This window comes from Rhinopithecus bieti, unplaced genomic scaffold (assembly GCF_001698545.2).
Source record: "Rhinopithecus bieti isolate Rb0 unplaced genomic scaffold, ASM169854v2 scaffold_2574, whole genome shotgun sequence".
NCBI lineage: Eukaryota > Metazoa > Chordata > Mammalia > Primates > Cercopithecidae > Rhinopithecus > Rhinopithecus bieti.
Window position 1 is genome coordinate 7,227,851 of NW_016804493.1, and position 20,469 is coordinate 7,248,319.

The following is a 20,469-nucleotide window of genomic DNA, read 5'->3' on the forward strand; positions in this document are numbered from 1 at the left end:
GTGAGAGTGGATGGGTGGATGAATGGATGGATGGAGGGTGGGTGGGTGAGTGGATGGATAGGTGGATGGATGGGTGGATGGTTGGATGGGTGGATGAATAGGTGGATAGGTGGATAGATGGGTGGATGGATGAGTGGTTGGATGGGTGGATGGATAGGTGGATGGTTGGATGGGTGGGTGAGTGGATGGATGGATGGATGGATGGATGGATGGATGGATGGATGGTGGATGGGTGGGTGAGTGGGTGGATGGGTGTGTGAGTGGATGAGCGGGTAGTGGGTGGGTGGGTGAATGAATGGATGGCTGGCTGAGTGCGTGAGAGGATGGGTACGTTCTGGGAAGGTAAATCCAAGTTACTGTGTAAGTTGAGCCGGGGGAGGTGGCCACAGTTGGCTCCCCTAGGCCACCCAACTTGTGAGGTCACCAAAGGGTTACTTCGGGACAGAAAGCCGCGGCTATGGGTCGCCCCGCCCGGGTTTCCAGCAGCAGCACCCCAGCCCCCACCCAGCACACAGGCACCCCTCCTGCCCTGGCCCCAGCCGCGCTCAGGGCACCCCCTGACGGCGCCCGTGCTCAGGTGCGCACCCGCACTTGCGCGCACGCGCACAGGTGAGTGCCGGCCCCACCCCCTGGTTTGGCCACCTGCCCAGGAAACTTGTTGGTTGTTGCCCTCGGGTCGCTCCCGGGCGGGGACACAGAACCGGGCCATGGAAGATCCGTCGGGGGCTCACGAGCCCCGGGCCCGGCCGAGAGAGCGGGACCCGGGACGGCGCCCCCACCCGGACCGAGACCGCGCCCACGATCGACAGCGGGACCGACCCGGGGACACGCGCAGGGAGCAAAGCAGCAACGGGAACCGGCGAAGGGACCGGGACCGGGGCCGGGAGAGAGACGAGGAGAGGGACCAGAACCGGGATCGGGACCGGGAGAGGGAGAGGGAGAGGAAGAGAGACCCGGACCGAGGCCCCCGCCGGGAGAGACACAGGGACGCGGGCCCTCGCGCAGGTGAACACGGAGTTTGGGAAAAGCCGCGCCAAAGCAGGACGCGGGACGGAGCCCGGGGACCGACCTGGGACTCAGCCGCGCCTCCTGGGCCCGCGCCCTGGGAAGTCCCAGAGCTGCCGCAGACGGAGAGGAAGGGGGGCCCCGGGTACCGCGGACCCGAAAGGTAAGAGGGGCCGGGGCGCTGCGACCTCCGCGCCGGGGACACCTGCGGCCCAGGCCGGCCCACGAGGCCCTGGCGTCCCCGGGTTCTCGTTCTCGGAGCCCGTTTAAAGGAACAAATGCCGTTTCTCCCTTCTGCGCTCTCAGAGGCGACCTGGCAGGGAAGGAAAACTTTAAGGTTCCCCTTTCTTGTGGCCTGAACCCAATTAACAAAGCAAAACCCCCCAGTGTGAGCAGTGGCCGGACTGGAGGGCCTGGAGAAGAGAAAGAGGCCCGGGGCCGGAGAGGGAGGGGTGGGAGGAGACCAGGCGGGTGGGGTTCACCCCAGGCTCCTCCCCGGCCCGCCCCGCATGGTCACAGGACTGCGCCTTGGGGTTCAGACCCTTGTCCCGTGTTCCAGAGCCAGGCCTTCCCGACTCCAAAGTCCCCTTACCTGTGGCCGGGCCGCCCACTTGGGAAGCCCAATGAAGAGTTTAATAGTTTAATGTTACCCCTCCCAGGAACATGGGCCTTCAAAAACAGGTGGGCCGGCGCGGTGGCTCACGCCTGTAATCCCAACACTTTGGGAGGCTGAGGCGGGCGGATCACCTGAGGCCAGGAGTTCGAGACCAGCCTGGCCAACATGATGAAACCCCGTCTTTACTAAAAATACAAAAACTTAGCCGGGCGTAGTGGCGGTTGCCTGTAGTCCCAGCTACTTGGGAGGCTGAGGCAGGAGAATCGCGTGAACCCGGGAGGCGGAGGTTGCAGTGAGCCAAGATCCTACCACTGCACTACAGCATGGGCGACAAAGTGAGACTCTGTCTCAAAAAAAAAAAAAAAAAAAAAAAAAGGGGGGGAACCCCACATTTTAAAAAAAGAAATAATTCTGGGAAAATTCCCCACTGAAGGGTACAGGTTTGTCTTCCCTTTTGCCAGTGAGGTCTCTCTAGGCAGCGTCATTCGAATCCCACAGCTGCTTGAGACCCCACCCTCCTAATAAAAAAAAATTTTGCACAGAATTCTGCCTCGCACAGAATTCCCATAAGCCCCTTGTAAGGAGAAAGGTTCAGGGTGTACTGGAAGACTCTGAGCTAGGGGAAGGTGGGGGTGGAAGGGAAGACGAGGGGACCTGGGCCCCACACTCCCTCCTAGGGACCTGGTGTTTTTTTTCCATCCATTGAATACGCAGATAATGTGCCCCCCACGGTGAACTGTGAGCAGACGGGATATGCCACTGCCGGCTCCAACAGGAGACAGGTCCAGGGTGACGACTACTTCTGGTGTTCTGATTTTTGACACCTGCCCTCTTCTCTGGGGAGGAGTCAGGCTCCCCTCTCCCGGGGACTTGGAGGCTGAGCCCAGTCTCTCTCCCTGCTATGTCCACACAGCGAGAGAGCTCCTATCCTAAGTTTATGTTACATTATCTAAAACCAACTAGCATGACAAAGGGTGCGCCCAGATACAGTCAAAGCTGCGCCCAGGGAAACGGCTGTTGTTTCCCTGACTAAAGCCCATTGCACTGCAACTGCAGGACCTGGGAGAATTCAGAGCTGCATTTTTAGGTTTCTTTAAAAACCAGTGTGCGAGGCGGACGTGGTGGCTCACGGCTGTAATTCCAGCACTTTGGGAGGCCGAGGCGGGTCGATCATTGAAGGTAAGGAGTTCAAGACCAGCCTGGCCAACATTGCGAAACCCCATCTCTACTAAACATACAAAAAAATTACCCGAGCGCGGTGGAACATGCCTGTAATCCCAGCTACTCGGGAGGCGGAGGTGGGAGGACTGCTTGAATTCGGGAGGTGGAGGTTGCAGTGAGCTGAGATTGCTACACTGCACTCCAGCCTGAGTAACAAAGTGAGACTCCATCTCAAAAAAAAAAAAAAAAAAAAAAAAAAAAACAAGACTGGGGAGAAAGAGGAAAGGTGTCGCAAGCAGAATAGCTTCTGTAGTAACCCAGAGGCATGGGAAAGCGGTCATCTTTTGAGGGGAAGAGGAGAGTTCACTATGGCTGGGTCTGTGAACCCAAGGTTGTGAGTGTAGAGAGGTGAACAGGGGCCTCCTGTGCATGCTAAAAGTTTTTAAAATTTCAAACCTAAGAGAGACATGATGTTCTAGAAAGACTGTGGGAGCCCAGCAAGTAGAATGCAGCCCCCTGTTGAATCTCAGACAAAGCCTAGGATGTGCTGCATAAAGCGAGGAGAGAAGGGACAAAAAATGCTAAGGTTGGCAGGGGAAGAAATAATGTGATGGGCATCGGAGTCATGTGAATGCAAACCGGTTTTGAAGAGTCCTGGTGCATGCTGAACTGAGAACTCACGCACAGGAAGGCAGCTCGCAGCTACCTGGTTAGACAGCTCCCAGTGGCAGACAAACCATCAAAGGTGGTGCTAAGGGTACCCATCACAGCATCTGTCACGTGGTTAGTTAGCGGAGTTGGGCCAAGTATTCGGATGTCCTGTGGGGCCACTAAACCAGAGAATTCTCTGGAGTTTAAAATACTGGGACAAATTCTATTTCTGTTTCTGTGTAGTCTTTAATGTTTGGGCCCAGCACAAGGAGTCAGGAGTTCTAATCCTGAACACTATTGAATGAGAGATTCCTAATGGCCGCGTATGCTTTTTAGTTATAGTGAACCCCCTTCGGTGAGATATCTGCCCTCGACCCCCAGGCCTGGACGAGAGGAGGTGGAATATTACCAGTCAGAGGCAGAAGGACTCCTGGAATGCCATAAATGCAAATACTTGTGCACTGGGAGAGGTGAGCTGTTTTGCAGGCTGTTTGATCATTTACTCTCACTGGTGGTTCTGGAAGGGATGGTCTGAGCTGGTGAAGCAAAAATTTAAGCACATTCCCTTGTGGGTTCCTAGCATTTTCACTTCTGTACCTGTGAGGTTCTTGTTTTCTTAAAAAAAAAAAAAAAAAAAAAAAAAAAAAAAAAAAAAAAGTTGAATGCCTCAAAAGAGCTGTTAGATTTCCTGTGCTTCTCCTTAAACGTGCCCTGGGTTTGCAGAGGCAAGCAGCCATGTTTGCAGCTTTCAGACTCCAGGTGGAAGTGCAGAGGCCCGTAGGTGGAACTGGCTATGAGCTGCCAGCTGTCAGAGGAGATATTTTCTGGCGAGGCAGCTAAATTAACAGAGAGGGAAAATCACCTGGCGTGGGCAGCCAAGTTGCAGCACCTGTTCTCCTTGAAGATCTGACGCCCAACACTTGATCAGTGGCTTTTTAACTTTATTGACTGAGGCCATGCATGGTGGCTTATGCCTGTAATCCCAGCACTTTGGAAGGCCCAGGAAGGAGGATCTCTTGAGCCCACAAGTTTGAGACCAACCTGGGCAACATAACAATACCCCATCTCTAGTTTAAGATAAAAAAAAAAAGGAAAAAAGGCCGGCGTAGTGGCTCACACCTGTAATCCCAACACTCTGGGAGGTCAAGGTGGGTGGATTACTTGAGGTCAGGGCTTTGAGACCAGCCTGGCTAACGTGGTGAGGAGGAGAATTGCTTGAACCTGGGAGGAGGAGGTTGCAGTGAGCAGAGATCATGTCACTGCACTCCAGCCTGGGTGACACAGTCAGACTCCATCTCAAAAAAATTAATTTAAAAATTAAAAAAATATATATGTGTATATATATATATATATACACACACACAATATATTCACAAGGTTGTTAAATATATATTTTTTTACATTAAGACTGAGTTCACACACACACAGAAACAAAAATGTTGTGAAACCATACTGACCCTATTATCTACCAAGTACTCTGATATTTTCTATCCCATTCATTAAAAACAAAATCATTTTTTAAAACCATACTTATTTAGGACCCACAGTCTGAAAAACACTTCCATCCTATCATGTATCCACCCCAAATGTGGCGTCCCCAGGTTCCCCATTCTAGCGGTCTTGGCCTTGTCAGCAATGAAGAAAATCTGGTTTGTCTGGGTGAGAGCTTACAGTTCACATGATTTGGTGAGAAATGTTTCTAGGTTTACTGTGACTAAGGGAGAAAACGTTCCAGCCCAAGGGAGAGAACTCGTGGAGCTCATACCTGACAAGGTAATCTCGGGGTGATTCCAAAGATGCATATGATTATAGGATTATAGGAACTTTGAGGAAAGGGCTCATTACAAGGATGATCAGTACAAGGATCATTACTCTAGTTGCAGATATTGGTACAACCTCATGGCCTGTAATTCTGTCAACAGCTCCTGAGCTTCAGAGAAGTACAGTAAGATATCCAGAGAACTGTTTTTTTTATTGAGAGCAAACAACAAAAATTATGAATGTATGCATAAAGTTCAGGAAAAAATATATTCACAGTGATTTTTTTAATTGGTTGTTATTATAGGCGATTGTTACATGCATGTTTTCTTAAGTCCACATTTTCTTTTTTTGTTATTATAAGTAAGTATAACTATCTTTTTTTTTTTTTTTTTTTTTTTTGAGACAGAGTATAGCTCTGTAGTCCAGGCTGGAATGCAGTGCCATGATCTCGGCTCACTGCAACCTCTGCCTTCCAGGTCCCGGTTCAAGCAATTCTCCTGCCTCAGCCTCCCAAGCAGCTGGGAGGTAGCGCGTGCTACCATGCCCAGCTAAATGTTGTATTTTTAGTAGAGACGGGGTTTCACCATGTTGGCCAGGCCGGTCTTGAACTCCTGACCTCGTGATCCGCCCACCTCAGCCTCCCAAACTGTTAGGATTACAGGCATGAGCCACCACGCCTGGCTGTATAACTTTCATAAATAAAATGATGACAGAGTGTAAAAGAAAAAAAAAGAGAAAGAAAACAATAATGTTGTTTGCATTCTGGGGGAAAATTATACAGTATAAAGATCACACTTGAGAGAGCATCATCATTTCAATGAGACAATGTGTAGCTTGGTTTCATGAATAGACCAACTGGAACCAGGCATAAAATCTGGTTATCAAACATCAGGGGGATGTTGACAGGCCAGTGTTGGCAGCATGTACAATTTCCAGCTCAGAAGCACCCAGCTTATATGTTGTTGAGCAAAAGAAGCCACACACACAAAAGCACATAACTGTACGATTCCATTTATATGATATTGTAGAAAAGGCAGAACTAGATTCTAACGAGAGAGGGCAGATCAGTGGTTTGCTGACAAGGAAAGTGAGGGACTGACTACAAAGCATCACTAGGAAAATTTCTGGGCTAATGAGAATGTTCTGTGTCTTGATTATGTTTACATGGTTACATGGTACATACATTTGTCAAAACTTATCAAGCTGTATGCTTAATGTGGATCGTTTTGTTGCATATAAGTTATATTTCACTAAGGCTGATTTTAAGGAAAGCAGCCAGTTTTCCTTTTCCAAGATAAAGAAGCCAAGGGCCCGGGAAAAATGCAGCTCTGGGAAAATATCACAGCCCAGATACACTCTTTAGGGAACTAAATAAAACAGCATTAAACTTTAAGACATACTTATGAGTTAAAGTCTAAGAACAGTAAAACAAATTTTTTTTTTAATTCAGTAAGCACTAAGGGTTTAATTAACTTAATTTTTTCTGTTTCTTTTTTTTTGAGACAGAGTCTCACTCTGTCACCCAGGCTGGAATACAGTGGTACAATCTCAGCTCACTGCAACCTCCGCCTCCTGGGTTCAAGAGATTCTTCCGCCTCAGCCTCCTGAGTAGCTGAGATTACAGCCATGCACCACCATACCTGGCTAATTTTTGTATTTTTAGTAGAGACACGGTTTCACCATGTTGACCAGGCTGGCCTCGAACTCCTGACCTCAGGTGATCTGCCTGCCTCTGTCTCCCAAAGTGTTGGGATTACAGGTGTGAGCCATCGGGCCTGGCCAATTTTTCTTATTTCTAATACATGAACCACAGTTAACATTTTGATGTATAACTTCCATGGTTTTTTTCTGAATTATTACATTTTTTAAGCTCTGTGATTTTCTTCAGACTTGGAGAACTTTCCCCTTACAAATTGTATTCACCACAAACATATATAAAGAGGAGATAATGACCAGTGCCGTGGCTCACACCTGTAATCCCAGTACTTTGGGAGGCCAAGGCAGGAGGATCACCTGAAGCCAGGAATTCAAGACCAGCCTAGGCAACACACCAAGACCTATGCCACGAAAAAATACAAAAATTAGGTCCAGCAGCATGCACTTGTAGTCCTAGCTATGTGGGAGGCTGAGGCAGGACGATTGCTTGAGTCTAGGAGGTCAAGGCTGTAGTGAGCCATGATCGTGCCACTGTACTCCAGCCTAGGCGACAGAGTGAGACCTTGTCTCAAAAAAAAAAAGAGATAACTTGTTTAGTTTTTTGTGTTGTTGTTTTTGTTTTTTGAGACAGAGTGTCGCCCAGGCTAGAGTGCAGTGGCACGATCTCAGCTCACTATAACCTCCACCTCCCAGGTTCAAGCGATTATCCTACCTCAGCCTACTGGCTAATGTTTGTATTTTTTAGTAAAGATGGGGTGTCACCATATTAGCCAGGCTGGTCTCAAACTCCTGACCTCAAATGATCCACCTGCCTTGGCCTCCCAAAGTGCTGGGATTATAGGCGTGAGCCACCACACCCAGTCTTTTTTTTTTTTTAATTAGAGATGGGGTATCACTATGTTGCCCAGGTTGGTCTCAAACTCCTGGGCTCAAGCAATCCTCCCACCTTGGCTTCCCAATGTGCTGGGATTATAGGCGTGAGCCACCACACCCGGCCTTGTTTCATCTTTCTGGTGGTGGAAGGTGGCATGTTCTTGCCCTTCCATCCAGGATGGCTTTGTTTCTGCTCACTGGCCTGATCTCTCCCACCATCCTCCTGTTCCTCTCTCAGGGCAGACTGCTTTGCTCTTTTGAGAGTCACCCCTCTGAGTCCATAGTATTTCTGGCACCATTTCTGGAGACCATAGTTCCCTGCTACCCTCTAGTTTGTTTGTTTGTTTGTTTGTTTGTTTTTGAGACGGAGTCTTGCTCTGCCGCCCAGGCTGGAGTGCAGTGGCCGGATCTCAGCTCACTGCAAGCTCCGCCTCCCGGGTTCACGCCATTCTCCTGTCTCAGCCTCCCGAGTAGCTGGGACTACAGGCGCCCGCCTCGTCGCCCGGCTAGTTTTTTGTATTTTGTAGTAGAGACGGGGTTTCACCATATTAGCCAGGATGGTCTCGATCTCCTGACCTCGTGATCCGCCCGTCTCGGCCTCCCAAAGTGCTGGGATTACAGGCTTGAGCCACCGCGCCCGGCTGCCCTCTAGTTTTAATCGTGCTGCTTTGGCCTTGGGCCTTCCACAGGGGCAGAAGCCTACAGGGGTCTGAGCCCTGTGCGGAAGGTGGGCCTCAGGTGGAAGAGTCTCCTGGTGCCAAACAGCATCACTCAAAAATGGTAACACCCTGTTTTTGCAGCCTGCTGCCAAATGCTGGAGGTTCTCCTGAACTTGCTGATCCTGGCCTGCAGCTCTGTGTCTTACAGTTCCACAGGGGGCTACACGGGCATCACCAGCTTAGGGGGCATTTACTACTACCAGTTCGGAGGAGCTTACAGTGGCTTTGATGGTGCTGACGGGGAGAAAGCCCAGCAGCTGGATGTCCAGTTCTACCAGCTAAAGCTGCCCACGGTCACTGCGGCCATGGCCTGCAGTGGAGCCCTCATGGCCCTCTGCTGCCTCTTCATTGCTATGGGTGTCCTGCAAGTCCCGCGGCATTGTCCGCTGTTGCTGGTGACTGAAGGCTTGTTGGACGTGCTTATCTCAGGGGGGTACATCCCGGCCTTGTACTTCTACTTCCACTACCTCTCTGCTGCCTACAACTCTCCTGTGTGTCAAGAGAGGCAGGCGCTGTACCAAAGCAAAGGCTACAGTGGTTTCGGCTGCAGTTTCCACGGGGCAGATATAGGAGCTGGAATCTTCGCTGCCCTGGGCATTGTGGTCTTTGCCCTGGGGGCTGTCCTGGCCATAAAGGGTTACCGAAAAGTCAGGAAGCTTAAAGAGAAGCCAGCAGAAATGTTTGAGTTTTAAGGGTTTCTAAAACACTCTGCCAGATGCAAGTGGTGGTGGAAGTTAGTCTGAGCCACTGTCTTTCTAAGAATCCCTCGTTGTGGAACTTTCCAATGCTGGAAAAGCAGCGAGCCAGCGTTGGTGTGGTAGGCGGAGCTTCCAGTCGCTTGGAGCGGTGTCCATGGATGCAACAGACCCTGGCTTCTGGAGTCCTCTGTGAGTGAGGGAACAACCAAAATCATTTTTCAAAAAGCAAAAAATTGGCCGGCCTCAGTGGCTCACATCTGCAATCCCAGCACTTTGGGAGGCTGAGGTGGGTGGATCACTTGAGGTCAGGAGTTCGAGACCAGCTTGACCAACATGGTGAGACACCGTCTCTACTAAAATAGAAAACAAATTAGCGAGGTGTGGTGGCGGGCGCCTGTAATCCCAGCTACTTGGGAGGAGGGAGAATTGCTTGAATCCGGGAGGTGGAGGTTGCAGTAAGCTGAGATTGCGCCACTGCACTCCAGCCTGGGCGACAGAGCGAGACTCCGTCTCAAAAAAAAAAAAAAAGCAAAAACCCGGAGCCCAAGAGCCACACGGAAAAGGCATGTGCTACAACAGAGTGCACTTCTTCATTCAGTAAAAGGAGGGTCACCAAGAGAATTTGATGAACCTTATCTTCAAAGTTCCCAGGCACAGTGGCTCAAACCTGTAATCCCAAAGCTTTCGGAGCCTGAGGTGGGAGGATTGCTTGAACTCAGGAGTTCAAGTTTGCAGTGCACTATGATTGTGCCACTACACTCCAGCCTGAGCAACAGACCGAGACCTTATTGCCAAAATACCAGGAAAAAAAAAAGTTCATGGAGAGCCGCATAGACATGAGACCACACTTCAGCCTGAATTTTTCTAAACACAGCTGTCTCAAGCAGATTAGCCCACACGTTTTTCCACACTGAACTCTCCAGTCCTTCCACTTCCTTAATTCTGCAAATGGAGGAGGTGGGGACTCTTGGGAAACTACTCATGTAAAATTTAATTTGGAGGTAGGCGTGGGCTGAGGAAAGAGGAATCAGATTAATTCTCTGGGTTGCAAAGAGGCTATTCTGCAAGCCCCTCACAGTGGCCCTGAGAGCTCAATAAGTGTTTTGTACCTCTTGTAAATGTGCCATTGTGTGAAGCATTAAACCCAACATCTAGAATTCAGGATCCATCCAGAATAAAAGAATGCAAAACCTTCCCCAACAGAAGAGTGTTACTTTTGGCCAACTTCATGGGTTCTTATTGCACATTAAATTATGACTTATGGAACATTACAATCTATTCTCAGTCCAGTGAATAAGTTCTTTGCTTTATGTGAATCCAATAAAAAATCCAAAGAATTTTAATTTGAAGTTGATGTCCTCTTTACAATACATTTATCATATTCTTTTAAACACAGACCATTTGTCACATTTAAAAGGTGAGTTCCGTTTGGGTTTAGAAAAGGAAATATATATATATATGCTTGTATATGATTGGAAAATTTCTTCAAGAATAACATCAGAAAGTATTAACAGTTTTGCTTTTGAAGAGAAGGGGACTTTTTATTTATGCATGGCTTGACTGCACATGTATTAATTTTAGAAAATAAAAGTAAAAACGTTGATTTGCTCTCCTCAGTTTTTTTCAGGACCACATTTAAAGTTCAAAGGCAGGTGGCCAGGCACGGTGGCTCAAGCCTGTAATCCCAGCACTTTGGGAGGCCGAGACAGGCGGATCACGAGGTTAGGAGATCGAGACCATCCTGGCTAACACGGTGAAACCCGTCTCTACTAAAAAATACAAAACATTAGCTGGGCGAGGTGGCAGGCGCCTGTAGTCCCAGCTACTCGGGAGGCTGAGGCAGGAGAATGGCGTGAACCTGGGAGGCGGAGCTTGCAGTGAGCTGAGATCCGGCCACTGCACTCCAGCCTGGGCGACAGAGCGAGACTCCGTCTCAAAAAAAAAAAAAAAAAAAAAAAAAGTTCAAAGGCAGGTATAGGTATATAGTTAAGCAGATTATTAAATAATCAGCCACAAAAACAGCCTCACCCAGAAAGACTTTTTTTATTTTTTTTATTTCTTATTTTTGAGACAGGATCTGGCTCTGTCACCCAGGCTGGAGTGCAGTGGCGGGATCTCGGCTTACTGCAACCTCTGCCTCCTGGGCTTAAGCTATCCTCCCACCTTAGCTTCCCAAGTCACTGGAACTACAGGCCCGTGACACTGTGCCTGGCTAATTTGTTGATTTTTAGAAGAGATGGGGTTTCACCATGTTGCCCAGGCTCATCTCGAACTCCTGGGTTCAAGTGATCCACTCAACTCAGCCTCCCAAAGTGCCGGGATCATAGGCGTGAGCCACCATGCCAGACCCAGAAAGACATTATTTACAACAAAGATCTCATGTCGTTTCAGGATCTCTGCTTCGCTCTACCAAACCCTCTGCTGTCTTTCCGGAGACTTGTCCCATCCCACCATAAACTACTGCTAGCTCTGCTCACCACCCTTGTCCCCTTCCCCTGCCCTGTGTGTCTTTCTGCACTAACAGCACGCTTGGAAATACTTGAGCCTGCTTGATATTGATAGCTAAGCCAGGCCAACCCTGACTGGAACCTGGGATAATATTCCCTGGCCATATTCCTTCAACAGTCCCAACACAAATAATGGCAGAAGACCATTATTCCTGTCAATGGGTGCAGTCAATGGGTGGTTGGCAAGATCTAGATTTATTCCATTGTAGCCTAAGAGATAGACGCTGCCTGGGTTGCGAGTCCGTCCCAGAGGAAAACGTCCCACTCTTCTGCATTTTTAGTAGAGTATTTCTGTTTCCCTTCAGGGGGTGAAATGTTAACGTCCATGCAGAAGGAAAACCAAGGGAGAGAAAGGTGTTGGGTCCACTAACCCCTATGAATTAGAATGATGTCTCGGTCAAGTCACTTGCTCTGCTGTAGGGAGAATGTATGTAAACCAGTAGCTTACCGTGCCTAAGTGATGAGTGGACAGTTTTAGTCTGATGTTATTTTCAGTTTTAAATTAGAGGAATGTAGCTTCTCAACTATCAGAGCCCTCAACTGCTATGTCCCTGTGGACCGCTAGGAATTCGTGTGGGCCCAGCAGGAGATAGGATTAGCAAGCTGAGTAGCTGTTGCCTAAGTACTTTAGAGTCTTTCACTGCCGTGATTATAAACATCATGGTACCCCTTAGTGTGTTAGAGGGTTGTCCTGATTTCTGGGGAGCCACACTCTTCTGACATTTATCCCATTCTTGCTTATGTTTCTCACCAATCCCCTTCCATTTTGGAAACATTGCTGAGTAGCGTCACCATCCATTTGTATAATATTTTATTTTTAGAGTATTTTCACATACTTGCTTTTTTTGTTGTTAACTTCCCACACAACACCGATGTATCACACAGCTGCTTTCATTTGAGCCTCCCCTCACACAGCTGCTTTCATTTGAGCCTCCCCTCACACAGCTGCTTTCATTTGAGCCTCCCCACATCCCTGTGGATGAAGATGGGCAGGCTTAGCTTCATTTGTCAGATTGTCTGAGGCCTAGAAGGACTGAATGGCTTGGCCAACATGACAAGGCAGTAAAAAGTGGGGATTTGAACCTGGTGGTCCTGCTCTCGGTTCATTTGTTTTTCTCTTCATGCTCATCCCTGAACGCCAAGGGAATGGCAGGAGACCCTCTCCCAGAAGGACACCTAAGAAGGGTTTGGGGTCTCTGTCAGTAACAAATAAAAGCTCACCTCGGACAAGATGATCTTCAGTCTGTTGGCCCATTGGCTTCCTCTACCTCGTGCCATTTGTGGGTTCCTTTCAGTCCAAGTATCCATCAGTAAGGTCCTCACTGAATAGATGAATCCATCCATACAACGAAGTCGAAGGCCACTTAACAAAATGTGGCTCCTCTTGTAGGAGCTGATCTGAAAACATCTGGAGGATATAGTAAATGAAAAAATCAAGACGCAGAACAGTGTACGTGGTACACTTACTTTTGTGCAAAAACGCAGGGAAGGGAATGAAATGCAGATTTAAACATGCTTTTTATTTGCATAAAGGAACACTGGACAATTATATTAGAAACCAATGAAAGTGGTTGGCAATAGAGACTGGATATGAGTGAAATTTCTCAGTTTATACCTTATGTCATTTCAATTTTTTAGAAACTTTTAATTTTGAAATATATATTTGCAAGAAGTCACAAAAACAGTGCAGAGTACTCCTGTGTACCCTTAACCCAGTTTTCTCTAATGATAGTATGTTGCATAACTAGTACAATATCAAGACCAGGAAAGTAGTAATCTACAGAGCTCATTTAGATTTCCCCCTTTTACCTGCACACATTTGTATGTGTTCCTAGTTCTAAGCAGTTTTATCTCATGTGCAGATTTCTGTGAGCGGCATCACAACAACATCCAGAACTGTTCCCTCACCCTGGACATCCCTGTGCTAACTCTTCAGAGTCACACCCATCTTCTTCCTCCCTCCCCCATCCCTACTCATTCCTATCCCCTGTTGATCACCAATCTGGATTTCTCTATAATTTTGTCCTTTTGAGACGGTTACATACACAAAATCACACGGTATGTAACTTTCTGAGCAGAGTGTCGCTCTTGTCGTCCCAGGCTGGAGTGCAACGGCACGATCTTGGCTCACCACAACCTCCGCCTCCCGGGTTCAGGTGATTCTCCTGCCTCAGCCTCCCGAGTGGGTGGGATACAGGCACCTGCCACCACACCCAGCTAATTTTTGTATTTTTAGTAGAGATGGGGTTTCACCATGTTGGCCAGGCTGGTTATGAACTCCTGACCTCAGGCAATCTACCCACCTTGGCCTCCCAAAGTGCTGGGATTACAGGCATGAGCCATTGCGCCCAGCCAAGATCGATTCTCTTTCACGCATCACAATTCCCTTGAGATCCATTCAAGTTGTTGCATGTATCAGGGGAAGTTCATTCCCTTTTTTTTTTTTTTTTTTTTTTTTTTTTTGATATGAGTCTCACTTTGTCACCCAGACTGGAGTGCAGTAGCATGATCTTGGCTCACTGAAACCTCTGCCTCCTGGTTTCAAGCAATTCTCCTGCCTCAGCCTCCGGAGTAGCTGGAACTACAGGCACGTGCTGCCACACATGGCTAATTTTTGTATTTTTAGTAGAGATGGGGTTTCACCATGTTGGCATGGCTGGTCTCCAAATCCTGACCTCAAGTGATCTGCCCGCCTCGGCCTCCCAAAGTGCTGTGATTACAGGCGTGAGTCACGGCGCCCAGCCTAGGAGTTCGTTCCTTTTTATTGCTGAGTAGGGTAGCCCATGGTATGGGTGTACCCGTTTGTGTAACCAGTCACCCACTGAAGGGCATTGGGGTTGTTTCCAATATTTGGCTATTATAAATAAAGCTACAATGAATATTTATGTCCACGTTTTTGTGTGGACATAAGTTTTTGTTTCTTTAGTATAAACGCAGGGTCACATGGTAAGTTTTAAAGAAACTTCATTTTTTAAGAAACTGCCCCAATTTTTTCAGAGTGGTCCTTCGATTTTCAAACATAGATTAAAACAAAACAAAACGCAAAACAAATTAAATGTACTGACGTTGAGGCTGGGTGAGATGGCTTACGCCTGTAATCCCAGGACTTTGGAAGGCCAAGGCAGGCGGATCACTTGAGGTCAGGAGTTCGAGACCATCCTGGCCAACATGGTGAAACCCTGTCTCTACTAAAATACAAAATTAGCCAGGCATGGTGGCGTGTGCCTGTAGTTTCAGCTACTTGGGGGCCTCAGGCAGGAGAATCGCTTGAAGCCAGGAGGTGGAGGTTGCAGTGAGCCGAGATCACACCATTGCACTCCAGTCTGGGTGACAGGGTAACACCCTGTCTCAAAAAAAAAAAAAAAAAAATGTTGACATTGAATCGACCATGTCCTTAAAATCAGGTGGCCTGTGGTATGTCTCTGGCTTGGCCAGGATGCGTAATGTCAGTGTTAAAGCCCGAATCTCTCTTCTCCTAGGTGTGGTGCAGATAGTGGAGGTGGTCTTGAATGGGATGGTTCTCATATGCATCGTGGCCTCCTACTTTGTCCTTGCCGGATTCAGTGCCAGCTTTTCCAGTGGCGGTGGCTTTGGGAACAACTACTACTCACCGTTCGAGGGCACTGAGCTAGAGCAGGTTCGGCAGCTGGACCAGCAATACACGATCCTCCGGTCGCCCCTGATATATGGTGGCGTGGCTGTTTCTCTGGGGTTGGGGGTCCTCACCATGGGCGTCTTACTCCAAGGAGCCAAGAGTCTAACAATGTTGTCAGGGAAGTGGCTCCTCACGGAGGCCGCCTTCAGCCTCCTAGCGGCAGTGGGCTACTGCACAGGCATTGGTGTTTACCTCCACGTGGCTCTGCAGATCAATAGCACCGACACTTGCAAAACAAGAGAGAGGCTCTATGCCCGCAGGGGTCTCACCTGGATGAACTGCCAGCTGGCAGGCACCGACGGAGCAGCAGCCACCTTTGCTTGTCTTCTAGTGATCATGTACGGCGCCAGCGTGATGCTGGCCCTGCGTAGCTACCGAGAACAGAAGCGCTACAAAGGCAGCCGAGAACAGCCCAGAAGTTACAGTGAGGCACCGGAATACCTGTGGTCTGGAACACTTTGAGATCTTCCGGGACCTAAGTGTGAACCCACATTGTTTCTCTTAAAAAGACAGGTCTTTTAGAACCCCACATTAGACAACTATGGTTTTCACACACTTGACTTTACAAATGCTCTCTTTGGACTGCAGCAAAGTTAAATAATTGAGGCTGGGCATGGTGGCTCACGCCTGTAATCCCAGCACTTTGGGAGGCTGCGGTGGGCAGATCACTTGAGGTCAGCAGATTGAGTCCAGCCTGGCCCACATAGCGAAACCCTGTCTCTACTAAAAATACAAAAAAAATGCTGGGCGTGGTGGCTCACGCCTGTAATCCTAGCACTTTAGGAGGCCAAGGCAGGGGGATCACCTGAAGTTAGGAGTTTGAAATCAGCCTGGCAAACATGGTGAAACCCCATCTCTACTAAAAATACAAAAATTAGCTGGGCATGGTGGTGGACACCTGTAATCCCAGCTACTCTGGAGGCTGAGGCAGGAGAATCTCTTAAACCCGGGAGGCAGAGGTTGCAGTGAGCCAAGACCATTGCAATCCAGACTGGGCAACAAGAGCGAGACTCCATCTCAAAAAAAAAAAAAAAAAAAAAAAAAATCAGCTGGGCTTGATGGCGAACACCTGTAATCTCAGCTACTCAGGAGGCCAAGCCACAAGAATCACTTGAACCTGGGAGGCAGAGGTTACAGTGAGCAAACTCCACTCCACGTCACTGCACTCCAGCCTGGGCAACAGAGCGAGGCTCTGTCTCAAAAACAACGACAATGACAACAAAAAAGATAGGACACTTGATTTTATTAGACCATGAAGGGATACTAGAGGCTTTTTCATTTCTGCATTTCCTGACAGTGCTCCATAGAGTAGGCCTTCAAAGGTAGCTAGTAATCTCATTACCCCGGACTGTTCTCATAATGAAATAGATCACTAACACTAAATCTTAAAAATAAAGTTCTTTTAGTAATTTTAATCTTGCATCTTTTATACCTATTCTTATACTTTACAGCTAGTCCCAAATATATTAGTTCAAATCACATGCAACTAGAAATATACATTCTCATTATGTTCTTTTTTCTAATTGTCCTCTTGCTCTTTACTAGTGAATTCTTACGGAACCTGTTCAGGACAAAGGATTGAAGCTAAGCCTCCTACCTAAGTGGAAAAGATCTAGATTGTACTTTTATAAAAATAAAGCTTGGAAAATAATCAACTGGAAATCTGCATTGCTCAGTTAAAAGTTGTGGTGCCTTGGCCGGGCACGGTGGCTCACGCCTGTAATCTCAGCACTTTGGGAGGCCAAGGCAGGTGGATCACGAGGTCAAGAGTTCAATACCAACCTGGCCAAAATGGTGAAACCCTGTCGCTACAAAATAATAAAAAAAAAATTAGCCGGCCTGGTGGCAGGCACCTGTAATCCCAGTTACACGGGAGGCTGAGGAAGATAATTGCTTGAACCTGGGAGGCAGAGGTTGCAGTGGGCCGAGATCGTGCCACTGCACTCCAGCCTGGGTGACAGAGTGAGACTCTGTCTCAAAAAAAAATAAAAAAATAAAAAAGTGGTGGTGCCACAGAAAAGTGTCTCCACTCCATCACCCTTAGCCCAAGACAGTGGCTAAGTCCCACACAATTTTCACTGAGTGGTAGATGAGAAGTATAACTGCAGCCAGAATCAAGCGACCCACTCTCCACCTACCCTCCAGAGAAATGCCACCAAGCCCAGCCACTCTTCTCACCTAGCATATATTCCCTGGAATAGGTCCTTATTAGATCCTTGCCCACGTCTGGGTCCTGTGCTTGATAAAATGGAGACTTTGGCCTATTTGACCCCAACCTTGTGCCCAGGTCCAGCTCCAGTACTGCTCCAGAAGGCAGCTCCTCTCAAGGGAATGGAGCCATCACTGTAACAACAACACTCCCACTTCTTACGGCTTTATAACGTTCACCATGCTTTAGCAAACCTTCTCTTACTACCACTTGTCAGTCAGACAGGCCAAGGTGTACTGTTCACACTTTTCAGATGAGGAGACAAGGTTCAAGGTTAGGTGGTATGTACAGTATCGTGATAAACAAGCCCTTTGATAAAAGATATTATTAACATTTAATGAGAAAAACAGCCTTAGAGAGGTTAGGTAACTGCCTGAAGTCACAAAACTTTTAAGTAGCAGAGGCAAAACTCAGTCCCACTGAATCACACACTGGAAGGTGTTCTGAGTGACTGACATACTCTTGTGGCCTTTGGTGTACAAGGGAATTTATATCGCATGACATTCATTCATTTCTGCCATGCTGGCTGAGGGAGGTGTGTGTCTAGTGGAACTGAGGTATAAAAGCATGTTGAAGGTGCTCAATAAATGGTTGTTGAACCAAGTGTTTAAAATGTTCCTCCTGGCCGGGTGTGGTGGCTCACGCCTGTAATCCCAGCACTTTGGGAGGCCGAGGCGGGTGGATCACCTGAGGTCAGGAGTTCGAGACCAGTTTGGCCAACATGGTGGAACCCCGTTTCTATTAAAAATACAAAAATTAGCTAGGTGTGGTGGCGCATGCCTGTAATCCCACCTACTTGGGAGACTGAGGCAGGAGAATCGCTTGAACCTGGGAGGCAGAGGTTGGAGTGAGCTGGAATCATGCCATTGCACTCCAGCCTGGACGACAGAGCGAGATTCTGACTCAAAAAAAATAAACAAGTCGGGCGCGGTGGCTCATGCCTATAATCTCAGCACTTTGGGAGGCCGAGGAGGGGAGATTGCCTGAGCTCAGGAGTTCGAGACCCACCTGGGTAACACAGTGAAACCCTGTCTCTACTAAAACTACAAAAAATCAGCCAGGCATGGCAGCGCTAGTCCCAGCTACTTGGGAGGCTGAGGCAGAATAGCTTGAACCCGGGAGGCAGAGGTTGCACTGAGCCAAGATCACGCCATTGCACTTCCAGCCTGGGTGACAGAGCAAGACTCTGTCTCAAAAAATAAATAAAGTTCCTTCTGGCAGATGAAGAGGAAACCTACACATGACTTTATCTTGACCTTTATTTAAAATGAGAGGTAGCAGGCAATGTGCAGTGGCTCATGCCTGTAATCCCAGCACTTTGGGAAGCCAAGGCAGGCAGATCTCTTGAGCCCAGGGGTTCCAGACCAGCCTGGGCAACATGGCAAAACCATGTCTCTACAAAAATTACAAATGAGCTGTGTGTGATGGTGCTTGCCTATGGCCCTAGCTACTCAGGAGGCTAAGGTGGGAGGATCGCATTAGCATGGGAGGTAGAGGTTGCAATGAGCCATGATCACACCACTGCACTCCAGCCTGGGCAATAGAGCAAGACCCTGACTCAACCTATCAATCAATCAGTTGAGAGGTAGCTACTCTTGCTTCCAAGTTCAGAGATTATGGGAGACACCCACGGGAGTGGGGGTAGGCAAGCAACAATTTAGAGGCTTAACTGGATTCTAAGTAGCTCATGAGCCAAGACTCTGAAGTTCCTTCTTACACCAAAGCTGTCATGAAAAACGTGATGACCGGCTTTTCCACGATGTCATCAGCTGTCATTTAGACGGAGCTGTGGATTGTTTACAATTGAGTTTCTGGTAGTCAGCTAATAACCTGCATATCAATAAGGACAGTGTTTCCTGATTTTTTTCCTTTTTCCTGGTTTTGTGATTTCTGTAAGCACATAAACCAAGGCAAAACATAGTGTTTCATGAAGTAAAAATCTGTATTGCCATTTCAGCTTAAAAGCTGATCAAAAATATTTATTCTTGCCTTAACTCATAGCTTTGCAGTGTCATGGAATGTGGTTTAATGTGCTTGTTCTCACTTATCTTCCCCAGGAAAATCCTGCAGGTGCTTTTGGTTAAGAACCCAATTCTACAAACAAGTTAGGAGAGGAAATTATAGCTTCATGCTAAAATACTTACGAAATAACAAGCACTCCATTTTAAAACAAAGCCATGAAAAAGAGATTCCACTTTATTTTATTTATTATTGTTATTGTTATTTTACAAACAATAGATTTGCTGCAACATGCTCTGGCTCATATTATTGAATTAAAAAATTTAACACATTTCAAAAATATCAAAAATACACTATAATGAGTCTTAGGACTACAATACGACAGTGATTGCACAAAACCATAAGATATGAGCCCACTGTCTGGATGACATCCATTGGCAACAGTGAGAGAAAACCCTATAGCATCTGGGAGAAGTGCATGAAATTTAGAATACAAGGAGCTTATGTGTGACTGACTGATCACCAAATGAGGGAAACAGAGCAGGATTGACTGTAGCTGCTTTTTCTCAGTCTAGCAAGTGCTTACCCAACTATGGGGCAAAAGTCACTAACTGGATCAAAGAATAACTTGCCTTCATGATCGGGAGTCTGAAAGCCTCCACCCAGAAGGAAGTAAAAAGTGACACAAGACAGTTCTATAGTGATGCTGAAGACATCACTGAATGGCTTGGAGACTAATTATTTAATAATTGGTACATTTATCGATAACAGCCAGCTGCTCCCTTATGGAGGTCTCGTCATTAATAATTATTGGATAGACAGAGAAGGTGAGCCTGTGGTTTCCAAGTACCAGCTTTCGCTAAAGGTCTATATAGGAAGAGCATCATTTGATATTCAGTAGATCTGCCACACCCAACTGGCTCCATCTCCTGGAAAGAAGCACTCACTGCAAGCACCTGTAATAGCACCCAGCAATGACCACATTGCTCCTGCTGGCTC

The 20,469-nt window shown here is 47.6% G+C and overlaps 1 protein-coding gene across 2 annotated transcripts; it reads left to right on the forward strand.

Moving 5' to 3' along the window:
* Positions 1-642: 642 nt before the first annotated feature.
* On the forward strand, positions 643-16,087 carry MARVELD3 (MARVEL domain containing 3). 2 transcript variants are annotated; one of them, XM_017868789.1, is made up of 3 exons: positions 643-1,168; positions 3,770-3,903; positions 15,127-16,087. In XM_017868789.1, exons 1-3 carry the CDS (start codon positions 708-710, stop codon positions 15,762-15,764), a joined length of 1,233 nt encoding a protein of 410 aa, XP_017724278.1. In that variant the 5' UTR covers positions 643-707; the 3' UTR covers positions 15,765-16,087. The 2 variants fall into 2 exon arrangements, with proteins under 2 accessions (XP_017724278.1, XP_017724279.1); XM_017868790.1 differs by lacking the exon at positions 15,127-16,087 and adding an exon at positions 8,524-10,743.
* The last annotated feature ends 4,382 nt before the right edge of the window (positions 16,088-20,469 follow it).

Bases quoted from the DNA above. Each gene is read 5' to 3' on its own strand.
- MARVELD3 (XM_017868789.1), top strand. From the start codon at position 708: ATGGAAGATCCGTCGGGGGCTCACGAGCCCCGGGCCCGGCCGAGAGAG. The intron at 1,169-3,769 runs GTAAGAGGGGCC...TATGCTTTTTAG, and splicing joins GGGTACCGCGGACCCGAAAG to TTATAGTGAACCCCCTTCGG. The intron at 3,904-15,126 runs GTGAGCTGTTTT...CTCTTCTCCTAG, and splicing joins ATACTTGTGCACTGGGAGAG to GTGTGGTGCAGATAGTGGAG.